The sequence below is a fragment of the Lissotriton vulgaris genome, chromosome 5 (genome assembly GCF_964263255.1).
Source record: "Lissotriton vulgaris chromosome 5, aLisVul1.2, whole genome shotgun sequence".
Lineage (NCBI taxonomy): Eukaryota > Metazoa > Chordata > Amphibia > Caudata > Salamandridae > Lissotriton > Lissotriton vulgaris.
In genome coordinates this window covers 520,719,130-520,734,328 of record NC_141693.1, presented here as the reverse complement: position 1 = coordinate 520,734,328, position 15,199 = coordinate 520,719,130, and the positions used below count along the sequence as shown (strand labels likewise).

Genomic DNA, 15,199 nt, shown 5'->3' with positions numbered 1-15,199 from the left:
CGTCCGTCTTGTTTGTGTTGTGATTTGATGTAGTTGATTCTCATTCACTTGGTGACTTTGGTCATGCAAGGCGGAGATATTTGTCTGGATGTTTGGTGTCTTTTCCGAGAGGGGAGAGTATGAGCTGTGTGTCAGCAGCATATAATATGATGTTGATTCCATGGGGTTTAATGGAGTCATGTAGGCTTTGAACTGATTGGGGAAGAGTGAGGATCTTTGTGGAACTTTGCAGATAAGGTTGACTGTGTCCCCAGTCAAGGGGGCCAGGCTGACCAGGGTTGGCCAGTCGGGAAGGAGCAAATCCAGCAAAGTGCGGGACCTTGTATGTCATCTTTGTGCAGTCATTGGATAAGGTTGAGGTGGGAGACCGTGTCAAGACTACTGAAAGATGCAGTAGGATGAGGGCCCCTGTGTCACCTCTGCCTATCATCCAGATGTTGTCAGTGGCAGCAAAGAGTGTAGTTTCTTACTGTTGTTGGGTCTGAATCTGGTTTGAATAAGGCAGAGGGTGGTTGTCAGAGAGGTCGGTGGCTAAGTGTTTATCATCGTTTCCATGGCTTTTGGTTTGTATTATTGAACGGGTGCCATGGAGAACTTTTAAACAGGTGCGCCAGTTGCAAACAGTGACAGTGCGACCTATTACAAAGAATGTTCTGCCCCTAGGGCAATCATGACCCAAGTGAAATGCAGAACGGCTTCTGCAAAGTCGCTCTGTGTTTCTATGTGCAGGCTGCAACCCACCTCCACTATGAACAAGAATTAGACATCCCTTTTGTAGGTAGGTTCAGTGAGTGACCCCACCTGCCTGCAAGAAGATGTCTTGGGGGTCCATGGGACCCCTTTTGCCCATCCAGAGGGTTGCCTTCAGGGAAGTAGAGAGATAGTCTGGTAGTTAGCTAGCGTCTTGGGGTTGGCTGAGGGTTTCTTAAGGGGGGCGGGGGTGTACTGTGAGGTGTTTCCATGCCTCCAAGAGGGTGTCTGATTGATCGAGTCATTCAAGATCAGAGTGAGAGCTGCCCTGATAGGGTCCAGTCCTTTGATTAAGATTTGGTGAGGGCGGGAGTCCGAGGGTGCTCCGGAGTGTATGGACTGCATGGTCATTGTGGTTTTTTGAGTGGTGAGGGTGGGCCAGGTGATCAGTCAGAAAGTGTACCTTGGCCTAAGAAATTGGCTTTGACAAGTTCATTTTTGTGGAGCTGCAGATATTTCCTCCACTTGTCCTTAATTATTCCTCCATCAGTTTTAAATATGCGTGGGCTAACAGTGAATACGTTAGGATATGGCTTTTCAGTGGGACCATAAAAGATGAAGAATGCTGAATTGTTACCTACATTGAAGTCTAACATGATGATAGGTGAGCCGTGCAGAAGAGAACATGAGTGCAGTCTCCTAAAGGGAGATGCAATGGTAAGAAATGATCACGACTGAGTCCGGCTGTGGTTAGTTTAACAAAGTCAATGAATTCTATGGAGATGAAATAGGTAGTCTCTCGTGCTGGTATCTGGTTTACAACCAAGAGAACAGTTAATTATTTTCCTTGCTTGAGCTATGTTACTCATAGTTTGGACTGTGCATTTATTGTTCTTGGCTTTCCATTATCTATCTCTGCAAAACTGTGATAAAAAGTGTGAGGATTACACATTTTGGAATTTCACCAGGATCTACCACCCCCATTTCTGAAAAAGATTGATTTGCATAGAATGCTAGACAGAAAGGCTCCAATTTAAAACACATCATTTTGTACCCATCTGTCTTACTAGAAATGCATCGTAACTTTGATGTAGCAATAGTAGTTTTGAACAATATTATATCATTTGGAAGAAAACCAGCCTCCAAAACAGCAACCCACTTTTAATTGCAGATTATGAGTTTCAGCACCTGATTCTGTGGACACATTAGATTAAAACTATATGAAACATGTTTGAAATAGTAAAACAACACTTTAAAATATTCAGCTCCCACATGCACATAATATTAACTCATTGTAGCTCTAGTGCCTGTGAAATACCCTCAAATACAACACGAATTCCCTTAAGATGTCCCTGCAGTTTCCTTAAAATATCAAGAGTTAATGCAGCACAAAATCACATTGCAATGCCTCCGAATTTATCGCACACAAATGTCACCAAATCGAGGTGACATTCCCCAGAATAGATGTCCTGGACAACAAAGACATAACAAAAACGTGCAATTCTATACCTACCAACAAATCTATAAGTTAGCAGGAGACATGCTTTTTCCAAGAATTACAGCAGTCATACAGAAGGTAGGCCAATGCTTTGAAGCATTCTAATGACACCAGTCTTTTCCTGCAAAACAAACGATCTGAGGCCAAACTTTACAAGATACCAGAACTTATTTTACCACCACCTCTTATCACTCCTCAAATCAATACCAAACTGTCAATTTGGCTATTTTGCCATTTTTCGTCACTAACGTTCATCATGTCCTCACACACAAGCTTTATCAGACTCCTCTACTCTTGTATGTGAAAGAAAGGCGCCAAGCAAGCCAATCAAGCAATGATGTTGTCCAGGTATGAATTTTTGTAGTCCACTGCACACCGCCATTTTTAAGACATGCATTGCTAGACAGTGTGCAAAATACGGGAGAATGTGTGATCAACATCTGTGGTTGGGCAACCGCCATTTTGCAACCTCCATGCCAAAAAGAATCACCTTTATGATTAAGCTAGAAAAGTCCTACGATGTCTTGCACTGGCCACCTATCAAATATCACTTCATTGGGTCTGTGTTGAGATTGCATTTGCATTTTTAACTTCTGCTACCAGTTCTTTACAGTATACATAGAGTGGGCTTTGGCTCATCCCAGAGTATGATTTTCTCACCACGTGCTATGAGCTGTTTTAAAGTACAATATTGATATTGCATCTATGAGATTCATATTTAAAGATATACAATAAGTAGCAATGACATTTCTGTACTATTGTTTCAATATATATATTTGCTTAATAGTTTAATATTATACTTGAATCAGATAGTTAAAAAAGTAGCCCGCATTTTCCAATCAAGGCAGTTTTGAACTTGTAAAGGCAATCTGTATATGTGTTTTGCAAGATATGGGCAAACACTGTTTGTGGTACCACCAGAGAAAACCTCGGCCCAACAGACCATAAAATAGGCCCACAAACAGGCAAAAAACCAGCCCACACACTGGCCTTTCAGACCAGCCCTTTGGGCACTGCAAGATTGGCCTATGGGCCGGTCCGACGCTGTGTTCACCCCATAGTATTACAGCACCATCATCATACACGTCTCTCCCATGCACCGCTACACCACAATCATACATAGCCAATACTCTTCACAATTGGGGAAAAAGCAGCTTTTTTCAGTCTGTGATTGTTTGCTCTTCCCTGGCAGCACTCCTACAATTTCTATAACTGGGAAATGTGAACACACATACACACACACACAGAGCAGACAGGGATAGGTTTTGTGAGGTCAGTTCCCTATTAAGCCTGGAATAAGTGAATACGGCTTGTTCTGTTGCTACTCAGTTTTGCTTCATAAGTATTCATTCCTACTTACTCAATTTCTTTATCAAAACTATGCACTAAATCTGTTTTGAATTGCCTTTTTAAAAGCATTACAATATTATTTCCACATGGTTTGATTTAAAATGAAAATGTGTCCACATAGGTCTGAGGTGGTTTGCCATATGTGAACTATCCCAATATCCTAACAGGGCAGAGCTTCCTACAGATGTGTGGTTCTGGGTAGACCTAGCCGTGGGCCTGGGAAGCCTGGCATGTGACTTACTGCAGCAGCCTTCTAGGTTAAACTTTCTTCCTGATCGTTGGCCAGAGCAGCAGACTTCCAGGCCCTGCTACAAACTAGTTTACAAATCATGGACTTTGTCTCCAGCCACCTCTGAGACGCTGAGTAATCCTCTGTGCCCCTTCCCTAGATGATCCAATATTACTTCACACATCAAAGGGAGGTTCCAATGGCACAGCAAGAGCAAGTTTTCATTTTGATTTGCCACAACAGCTGTGACACATGCTGCCACCATCACAAAAAGTCATGTCACAGGCAGTTCTCATCCAGTTCCCTTCTCCTGAAGCCCACTGCTTTCCCTTGAGTGTCGGCATGACCACTATCGCCCTCCATAGGGCAGGGCTATTGAGGAGGCTGCTCCTCTGACCCCACCCATTCCAGTCTTATTACAGGTTGAGGTGGGGTCGCAGTAGCGGCTGCTGCTGATTGGGAGTGATGTGGAGGCAGGGTGATGGCAAGAAAGAATGTTTTTTTTTAAAAACACCTGGGCTGGCCGGCCGGCCGGCCGCCGCCTCTCCTGGGTCCTGATCTTCCTGTCTCCACTGGCAGCAGGAAGCACCTGGTCTCCCAGGCTCACAAAGCCAATCACAATGCTACAATGCAGCGTTGTGATTGGTTTAAGGGCGGAACCACGGCGCTCAGACGGGGAATGGGAGGCTCTGCATGTTCCTCACCAGGCTGTATAAAGCAAGCCTGGAGGGGAAGATGCAAAGTGGGCTGGCCAAGCTGTCATGGGCACTTAAGGAGTGCAAACCAGTCATCTCCCTGGTCTGGCCAGCCCCGCCCGAGAGCCACTGACTTCAATTGGAAAAATTAAATAATAATAGCGATATGTTATTAGCATTTTATTTTTACTTTTGAGCACTGGGGCAATGCTCCTCCACCTTAGCGGAAGAGCAGCCACTGGGTCAGCAAGGATGGTACACATGACCACCCTTGAGCAATTCTATCCCCAAGGCTGAACTCCCATTCAAGGTAATTACTAATGTAGATGGCGGATGACAGAGCTCAGCAGTACACATGCACACATGTGCTGTGCTGTCACAGCCTCAGAATACGCAACTGTAAGTGACAGGGACAGCACAATGCATCATTTTGGCGCTGGAGATAGAGACAGCTTCATTACTGTTCAGGCTGTCAGTCATTGGAGGGACGGTGCCAAAATGCACCAGTGAAGCATCCGCCACAGATAAATGTACAAAGTTGTAATGTTGAATAGTAACAGTTCCTTATACCAATAAAAAAATTCCTGTAATACAAAACAAATTTTATAAAGGTGCATATTACAATGCAATCGTTACAATTTGAAAACGAATCCGAATGTTTGCCACCAGAGGATTTTTAGTAAAAGGGTGTACTGTAAAAAGGATTCTATCAGTTTGAAACCATTGTAACTGAAGTGGACGAATGAAGGTGAGTGATTGCGTTTGCATCTCGGCAATGGCTAAAATGTGTACTCTTCCTCCAGCTTCTCCCGTTGACCTATATCTCCACTAGTCCTTTAACCCCTATGTAATCCAAAATTGTGGAATGAGCTAAAATGGATACAATATATGGTTGAATCACATTGCAAAATACTCTGAAATGCAAAAAAAAAAAAAAAAGAATGCAGGCTAAGTCGGGGTCTAAATGCAATTGCTTTTTGCAGGATCGTGAAAATGCACGTCAAATTCATGAAAGGGCGGGACTTCCGTTCTTTGAAGTGTTTGTGGATGCCCCCCTGGATATCTGTGAAAGCAGAGATGTTAAAGGACTTTATAAAAAAGCCAGAGCAGGAGAGATCAAGGGTAAAGTTTCACATTAAATATTTCTCTGGGAGCTATATTATTTTCTCTCTGAAATATCAAATACAAAAAAAATATTTTATTTTGTTACAGAAGTTCTGTGTCCTGTTGTAACTAAACAACAAAACATGTTATTCTTTATGTTACTGTGCGAATTCCCTTGATGTGCAAACTTACATTTATTTTTTCATGCTACATTAGAACTTTATCATTGATTCATAAGACTGACCTCTTTTGGGGAATGCACTTTTCACACACTAGTGATCCAGTACCGCTTCCCAAATTTACACCTTGCATAATGTAATTGGGGGATATAGTTCCTGAAGGAGGGGTGCTGGTTAGAAACCTTTCATTGTGATTGCTCTCACTAGCTATGCCAATGCCTGAACTTTATTCAGTCTGTTGAATCTTAATTGTTTTTAAAACATTTGATTTTTTCCAGCACATCTCTAAAGATGATCACCATCCAATTAACATGTTTGACCAACATATAACCGTTTGTATCCAGACATAGCTGTAACATTTAAAACACTCAAAAAAGAGATTTTATCAAGTAAACCAATATAATGAAATGCAATGAAATGAAAAAGAAATTTCTAAAGCGCACTGTGGCCAAGCGGCTTCCTGGCGCTGAGGAGCACAACAGAATCTTGAAATCTTGAATCTTGAAAAATATACATGCAGTACATTGTTTTTATGAGCTCCTGACAATTCTAAAATCCCAAAACCTTCTGTAACCACTGTGTTCACTTCAGTTCATTATCATCTGTTCTTTACAAATATCTGTTGATTGAATTTACAGTAGGTTCTCTATTTGCCATTTTTTAAACAAAAAACAAGTGGCACCGAATTGCTCCTCATTTTGAACCCTGCATTTGGGGGCGTAATTCATAGGGATCTTCCTCGGAGCAAAGAATGTATTTCTCAGTCGGGGCACAATTACCGCTTGATCATGAATGATCACTGTACAAAAGTATGGAATGCCTTATGAAAAGAAAAACTTTTAGATGTAGCTGGAAACCACCTCAGACAGGTGCGATTCCTGGTTGAGTGGAGCAACGTAGTAAGGATTGCATCCATTCCCCCAGCTGTTCTGCTGTTAGAAAGGGTTCTGCAGGCTGTTGACTTCAGCATTGTCCAGAGCTGTATTGACCAGTTGCAGGAGTCAGCTAAGTTACGTCTCATCAAACTGTACTGGATGGGTTAACTTGAAAAAGGCACTTCTTTTTTGTCGTTAGTGCGTTTTAAATGTCAAAGATATGTGTTGATATACATTGGTCAGAATTGTTGAATGGCTGGTTATCATGCATGGTGGTTTCCTGGAAAAAGCAATAAAGCTCCAACACGCGGAACAAAGTCCGGGTGATGACATTGTAGGTAATAATTCATGCCTAGTGAAGGCAATCACAATTAATGAATTTCACTACCTTGCCACCCATTCCTCCAGATTTAGGAGGACTTTCCCCCTAGCAAGGCTGTAATGAGTATTAATATTGGTGGTGTAGCTTGGGGAGACTTACAGTCAGTACATTTTCAAGAGTTGAAAAAGCTTAGACTGTGGAAATGGAGCCGGCCAAGGGTACAGAAATCACATCCTCGGTCGATGGAAGAACTTTGCCCTGGTCCTCCGATGAAGTCGGAATTGTATTAGCTTTTTAGTGGTAGGTTTCTGCAACCCTGAGATACTAGGTGCAAGCTGTTTAATGTCATGCTCGGCTTGTTGCAGACTTTGATTACTGTAAATAGTGCAGGGCTGTGTATGTAGGGTTTTTTCTTGCTTCTCCTGTACTTAACAATGCACATTGAGGGGATAAACAAGCACTCAAACGTATATGAATGTTTATTGGAGTCCTTGTCTTCCTGTTTCCCAGAGGCTTCTTAGGTCACAAGGGCATCCAGGAATGTGAAGCTCCATTGCGGTCAGAGTATCCACCTCATCCCAAGTCATGTTGGGGAGATGGCTTCACAAGCCCTGGCATTTACGCTGAGTCAGTGCTTAATTTGAGCTGGTGGTTGAAGAAAGCAGGAACCTGTAAGAGTGAGATAAATGGGCAGGGAGTGTCTGGTGCTGAATTAAAGTGGTAAGAGGTAGATGTAGGCCTATGCATCCTTGGTATTTGTCATGCCAACATTAAATTGAACCAACCATGAGCTTCTGAGCAGAGCCCTGGGCACAGGCACTCATTTTTTAAAAAGTTAAGCACTGAGCTGGACCCATCCGTAAGACGTGCAAGAAGGAAATGATTGTCTCACGTTCTTGTTTCACAAATCTCGAAGGCTTTCAAGATCTAGAGGTGCCACAATTCAAAGGGTTGCAGATAGACATTATATACAGAGAACCGTGTTTCTAAGGGTGTAATTTCCAAGCCAACCGTGTCCCAATGGTAAGCTGTTTCTAAAGTGAATCTCTCTGAATGTAAAACCGCTTTTCCAAATACTGATGTTTTACTACCAAACCCAAAAATCTGACATTTAAACCTCTCTGAAACTCAAGCTTCCATTAGTCTTTGCATCAGAGCAAGAACTCTTTCAGTCTTTATTCTTCAGTCCTTCTTACTTCTCAGAAAGCCTATTTGGTAAGGGAAGGGGCCACATCAAAGGCTCTGAGGGTGCAAAACTTTCCTGGTCCCACTGAACACAAGGTAAGCGACTAGTAGTGAATTAAAGTTGATAGTTCACCCTTAGGGAGGTCTCATATTTTCCCAAGGCTTTTGGAGTAGGCCCACTAACATATGAATGGCTCCTTTGAAGAAGACGTTGTGGATCATTTATTTGATATATCTGTATATTTAATCTAGCTTGGACCTAAGCCCAAGGAGAAGGAAAACCCTTTACAGACTCATGACCCACCGCACATAGAAATCCAGAGTGTGTAGGAGTCATTTGAGACAAGATTATGAAAATCAATATATGATGTAGAGAAAGAGCGAACATGTTCTGGCAACACTAGATGGCACACTGAATGTTTTAGTTTTCAGGTATTTATGTTGCATACTTTCATATTCGAGGAGGAAGAATGAATGTTTTTTTTTATATGAGAATCTTTAGCAGAGACTTACATGACTTCGTTTTCACTGGTAGCTTCACCTTTCCCTTTAATTGTCATAATAATAGGCGCTGTCATCACGAAGAGCAGAATTTATACTTTGAATATTTCTCAAACAATGTCTCAACATGTCTCACATGTCTGACTGTTCTGGTTTTACCGGTACTAGCTAACAAAAGATATACTAGAAAATAACTACAATTTTAGAAAATAGCAGCAGGCTGACAAAAGCTGCGAGGGCATCCACTGTACAAGCAGGTATGAAGTGGGCTTTCACTATTGGACTTGACTGATGCAAAGCTGTAGAGGTTGTCACAAAAATGGATGGGGGGATGTTCCTAATATGTTTTTTGGCTTCATTCACAAACAAATTAGTAATGGAGACGTATGCCTAACTAAATCTTTGTTTTTGAAGTTACTCACTCTTTGTGATATATAGCACGCCAATGTACCATGGACATACACCCACCAAAATTGTAGATTATCATGAGCAGGCCTAGCTGTAATTTGGCTGATTGTCCACTGGTTTATGGCTGCAGTTAAGGTGCAAAGGTATCTTGCTTTTTGTTATTTCATTCACAAGGGAAAATGTTTTCCCTGCAGAGCAGACATTTTTCCCTAATCTCCCAGGAAAACCCAGGGACATTTTGCACGTTTACTCCATCTTTTTTTAGTAGTGCCAGGAACCATATGTGAAAAAAATCATCTTCAAGGTGTCTAACTTTGTGGTTGTCTATCACCATCCCAATGGCCCCCGCTTCATTTTCTCATGGAGCACCCATGTTCCTCCCTTAACCTTAAAGTGCTACTGTGGAACGTACACCATCCTTGTAGATGTGCCACAATTGTTAATTTCCCCTTTGTGCTAGCTGATGAAGCCTAAGTGATACTGAAGTGGTGAAATGAGTGAAGTGAATTGGGCCTTTTTCAGCATTTCCGCTGGAGGGTGCAACCACTAACGTCAGCCACTTTACAATTATATTTTGGGGTCTTTTGTTGTCATGTGGCACTGCCTTGGAGTTGCCGCAGGATTAAAACTGCTATATTACAGTAGTGCATGGTTATGCGAAGCATGTGTCATTGGCCCTGACTTGCTTCAGATGACAAGGTCTGCAGGCAGAGAATCAGTTTTGTTATTTTTCTTGACTCCTAGGTTTCACTGGGATTGATGCACAGTATGAAAAACCCCAGGCCCCAGAGCTAGTACTGAAAACAAACATTCATTCTGTCAGTGAGTGCATCCAGCAGGTGGTGGGGCTTCTGCAGGAACAGGTACACACTGAGTAACCCGCCTGTCAATCAATGTTCCTGATATTCCATGTACTTTTGGCTTGGGGCCACCGCGATTAACATACACCCATGTTCCCATAGTCCATCGTTCCCACCGCTGCTGTGACCGAAGTTCAGGAACTCTTTGTGCCGGAGAACAAGCTGGAAGATGTACGAGCGGAGGCTGAGAAGTTACCCACACTGACAATTACAACGGTAGGATACTGAAAGCATTAGAAAATATGGACCTTGCAAGCAATTTATTTTTTAAATTAGAGGAAGGAACTATACCCTATGGTATGTAATCTGATTTTGAGTAAGGTGAAACAGGTTGGTGTTTGGAATATTGACCTAGGGAGAAGACTGTGTCAAAAATAAAACATTATGCTATCTATTTATTTGGTATGCAAGCCAACCAGGTATGTTTTTCTACCATTGGTTAGTAGCTTGCTACATGTCTTAGAGCTTGAGAAACCAAAGGTGTTAAAGTAGGATGATCTTGTAAGTGGCCACTCCCTTTGCCTGGATAGTTTCACAGTATATTGGTTGCTTTTGAAAGATCAGTGCAGGAGCTTCACAGGTGTGTATCATAGCCAGGGTTATTTATCAGATGCCTGTACTTCATTTTGTTCTGTTCAAATCTTCATGCTTGTATAGGCATACTACTTTTTTACTAGTGAACCGTAAATGTGATTTTGAAGTCATTTTTCACGCAGGTAGAATGTGATGCGGGTTGTGCTTCGGGTTGCCTGCGGGACCCTTAGAGCGAATCTGTCCTTGTGAAGCGGCCAAGAGAAAATGTCTAACAATAAGCCTCCCGGATGAGGGACCCTGGGACAACCAACGACAGATCTTAAGGCTTTTGGACTCTTCATCATTTCTGCCAGCCACTGCTGTGTATAGTGGGAAATGTGTTCTTACTACACCCAGTGAATCTCATTAGTCCGTCAGTAGTGGCAGTTTACTTTTCCATGACTTCTATAAAAGCAAAATGTGGATTTCATGATTTGTAGGGCTTTTTGTGGCAGAAAGCCATCACTTAAATAGGCCTCGATCACAATTGAGTTCGTAACTCTGTTTTCAGCATAACCAGGATTTTGCTTCCAAATTGGGAATACAATGGGGGTGCAGCTAGCAAGTGCTTGCTCCCAATTTGCAGCAGCTGAAACCAGGTGCACATCAATGTATCATATAGCAAACGTTCACTGTTTGTTTTCATTGTAATGCAAACTAACATGCACTAGTAGTCTGTTATTCCCCACTCCAAGGCGATGAGCTCCTGCTAACTTGAATACCCCAGGCAGTCACAAAGCAGCTAAGTCTGGATCTGATCTATAGGAGGGAAGCTGAAATATATGCGATTTTAATTGCGTCATCGCAGATCTAATAGCATAAAAGAGCGGTTGTAGGCACTTCATTGCTGGCATTTTCTAAAGACGGCATAACAACAAAATATTGGGCAAAGTTTAATTCAACCGATCATGATAAGTAGGCAAGTGCAACATTCTTTTATTCCGCAGAGTTTTGTGAAGTTTGAAATTTTCACCCTTTGCAGAGGTTTCCCAATTTTCTTGATTTTTCCTGTTTTTTGGTTTCTCTGGAGATAGAAACCATCCTCCTTCCACCCTCCCTTCTTCCCTGATCAGAGTAAAATGGCTGCAATCACCTAAGGGAACCCTAATGACGCGTGCACTGTGGCAATTGGGACAGGCCTTCCACCCACTCTTCTGATGAACCCAATTATGATTGAAAATTCAATCTAGAAAATGTTCACCAACATATCGATCCAAAAAAAACGGGTAATACAAAAGGGCCAATTTAATCAGCAACGATTGGACTCAATTTACAATAATAAGCCAGAACGCATCCAACCTAAGCCCAATTTCTGCATTCCAAAACTACACTAATATGACCATTAACTAACTCCTTATTGTAGGAGTTGATTGGTCGACCAGCAGGCACAAATGGTATCGCTCCGTCCCAGACAAGGATGCCTAATGCTGAACTTATAAAAAAATATATAAATGCCGGGGCCCAAAGTTTTGCTCTGAAACATGCGAACAGCACTAGCCCATGACTAATAGCCATCCTTGTGGTTGCAAGTCTTATTTTCTAGAATGGCATCTAAAGCTACTACGTTTAGCTGAAGGTGACATTTTCCTGACTGTTTTTAACAGTTCCTTAGAGTTTGACATTTTTCCAAACCTCTGGAAGGTATCCATAGGGATTCCTCTGCTAAAGAAACCCACCCGGGTAGTCAATCACATGAACAATCTTAAATCTATCTCCTTGCTCCCTTACATTGGCAATCGTCTGGAAAAAGTTTCAGCTTCAGGACTGGGCAGAATCGAACCACCTAATGGACAGGCAACAAACGCAATACTGTCTCAGTCATAGAGTTGAGCTGGTGGTCCTATCCATTCTGTCTGCACCATCTCCTTGATAAATGATAAACTGGCATGTTAGTCCTCTTAGACTTGCTGAATGCATGTCATATAATTGGCCGCAGCATTCTGCTTCACACTCTGGAAGTAGCAGGCATCACTGTTATGGTTTTGTAGAGGAAAACATCTTTCATTTCAGGCAGATTACAAGTTATCACTCTTCCCCTGTACTCTACAAAGGTTTACAACTTTAAGTGTGGCATCCCGTAAGGGTCACTCCTCTTGTTCTTTCTGTTCAAAGTGTACCTGCGCCCCTGGACAAAGTGCTCCACCAAGCAAGAGTATGACATATAGACTAGTGATACTTCACTTTTTTTCAACTAGTTATCAAACGTTTCTCCATCAAAAGACAACCTTTAACAGGGGCCCTTACCATTGTCAGGGCTTGGATGGCAATAAAATTGAGACGATGAAGCTGGTCAAATCTAGATCCTAATTTCCTCAGCTTCATTGGTAGTAGAATACGACATAAGCTTATGACCAGATATATTGGACAGTTCTTCAAAGCCTTAAACAGTGTTGCAGAACATAGAAATTTTGTGGACAGAATGCTGTCCCTGGAAGCCCAATCCAAAAATGTGGCCCGCATCTGCTTCACCCGCTTTCGCCTTAGGATCCTCCTTTCAATTGATTCTTCTTTGCGGACCTCAATAGTGAACACTTTCATTTAATCTCTTCTTGACTATGCTAATTCTATCAACCTAGGCTCTCTAGGCAAAATCTTATAATAACCGCAACTTGTTCAGAAGCTACTACACAAGTGCTTACAAAAAGATCGCATATGCCACCAGTACTGTGATCTCTGCATTGGCTTTTCATTCAACCCCAAGAAGCCTTTAAGGCCTGAACAATTGACCGTGAAGCCCTATGATCAGCTCACCCCCCCCCTTGCATGCCAATACATTTTCCATCTATCAACCGCCTTGCTTCTTCGGAGTAGCAAAACAATTCTTGCTTGCCACTACCAGGGCAAGAATGGTCACTTACCGAGATGTGCTTTTTCTACAGTAGTGGCCAAACTGTGGAACTCTCTCCCTTGAGTTTGCGACTAGAAACCAATCCATTTTGTTTTCAACACAAGTTTCAAACCTGGCTTTTTAATGATTCTTTTCTGGCTCTTCCCCATAACTATTAGGTGTTAAGGTTGCTGCTTACTAAAGTGCCAACAAGCATCTACGTAAGAATTCTAACGGTATACACCTGTTACAACGCAACTTTTACAACTACCTACTATTACAACACAACTTTTACAACGCATACCATTACAACGCATTGCGCTGGGGGGCGCTCTAGGATAGGGAATAAGTATAATTTACTATCCAACACCTTCCCTAGTGTCCACGGGGACTGGAGTTAGAATAGTAAATTATACTTACCACTATCCAGCACCTCAAAGCGCTATGCGTTGTAATGGTATGCGTTGTAATGGTCGCGTTGTAATAGTAGGTAGTTGTAATGGTATGCGTTGTAACATGGTACATCCATTCTAACACATCATTGTGTGGAGACCAGTTTAGAACCTTTCTTATTCTAGGAAACACCAGTGTTTCTGAAGGTTTAGTTTCTGGGGCCCTTGAAAATTGGGTCCGTTCGAACTTAACTTACTAAGAAAACAAATTAAAGGCAACATTGGGAATAAAATAAAAACAATACATATAGAACAGCTGAAAAAAATGATTCAATCATTTTATAATGATCTTAAGTGTTTTGTCAATGAAAGCAAAATGTATATAAGTAACCATCAGTGTATTAGCAGCCCTATGCTTGTCATCAGATGCTAATGCCTTCTTACTGTCGTACTAGGTCATTTTATATTTTTATGGGATATTATATATATATATATATATATATATATATATATATATATAGAGAGAGAGAGAGAGAGAGAGAGAGAGAGAGAGAGAGAGAGTGAGAGACAGAGAGTAAACTGGTACTTTATTTGCTTAATCCTTGTATAGTAATGCTGGAGCTCTTGTGAATACTCTGCACAAAAGCAGCGTCCTTACAGAGGTTTCTGCTTTTTTTCTAGCTGGATCTGCAGTGGGTTCAGGTGCTCAGTGAAGGATGGGCCACTCCTTTAAAGGGTTTCATGCGTGAGAAAGAGTACCTCCAAGTACTCCATTTTGATATCCTGCTAGAAGGTAAGATTTCCGGTTGCGTTCACCTTTCCTAAGCACTTTCTAGGTTTTCCGTTTGAATAAAGGTATTCAATCCTGTTTGATGTTGAACTTTGTTAGACCGCTAAAAAGATGACCTGCTACATTTCTGAAAGTAGGTGAGCTGCTGTGATATACACATGGAATCCCACACCCAGTATTGTTCTCAAGTGGTTTTCAGGATTAAGTCGAGACAGGTCTTCATGAAATTGATATCTTGTCAGATAGTAACAGTTTACTTGCACCTTTGAATTCCTTTCAGGACACTTCCGTCTCTTGTTTGACAGAACAATGTTGCTAGTTTACTTTTGTTAGGAAGAAAACTGATAATTTTGCAGCAGGTGATAAAGTTGCACAGAAAATTCCCTCATCGTAAATCTCCTCTGCAAACTTTATATTTACAAGGTGTTATTCTAGGGGACAATGCATTGGTCTAAATAAACTTCTTTCTGGACAATATATCATTTGTTCTTGCTCTGTGAGATTCTCTATATGGCTGAGATACCCGCCACCCCCTCTCAACACAATCCCCAAAAGGAGGGAAACCGGAAACAGTTCTTGAAGTTTTTGGATGTGGGGAGGGAGTGACCCTCCCCCGGCCGTATTTATTAAAACAAAAAATTAAAACATTAAACGTTTCATTTTATGTACAATTTCATTATCACATTGCGATGTTTGGCTCACCTTAACATATTCTCTAATA

The 15,199-nt window shown here is 41.7% G+C and overlaps 1 protein-coding gene across 2 annotated transcripts in view; it reads left to right on the top strand.

Annotated features, from left to right (window-relative positions):
• PAPSS2 (3'-phosphoadenosine 5'-phosphosulfate synthase 2) overlaps nucleotides 1-15,199 on the top strand; it is a 196,663-nt gene that overhangs the window by 91,968 nt on the left and 89,496 nt on the right. For both annotated transcript variants that reach the window (XM_086921959.1, XM_086921957.1), the window contains exons 4-7: nucleotides 5,446-5,584; nucleotides 9,781-9,899; nucleotides 9,999-10,112; nucleotides 14,370-14,481. In XM_086921959.1, the coding sequence (XP_086778085.1) occupies nucleotides 5,446-5,584; nucleotides 9,781-9,899; nucleotides 9,999-10,112; nucleotides 14,370-14,481 (484 nt within the window). The remainder of the gene's footprint in view (nucleotides 1-5,445; nucleotides 5,585-9,780; nucleotides 9,900-9,998; nucleotides 10,113-14,369; nucleotides 14,482-15,199) is intronic.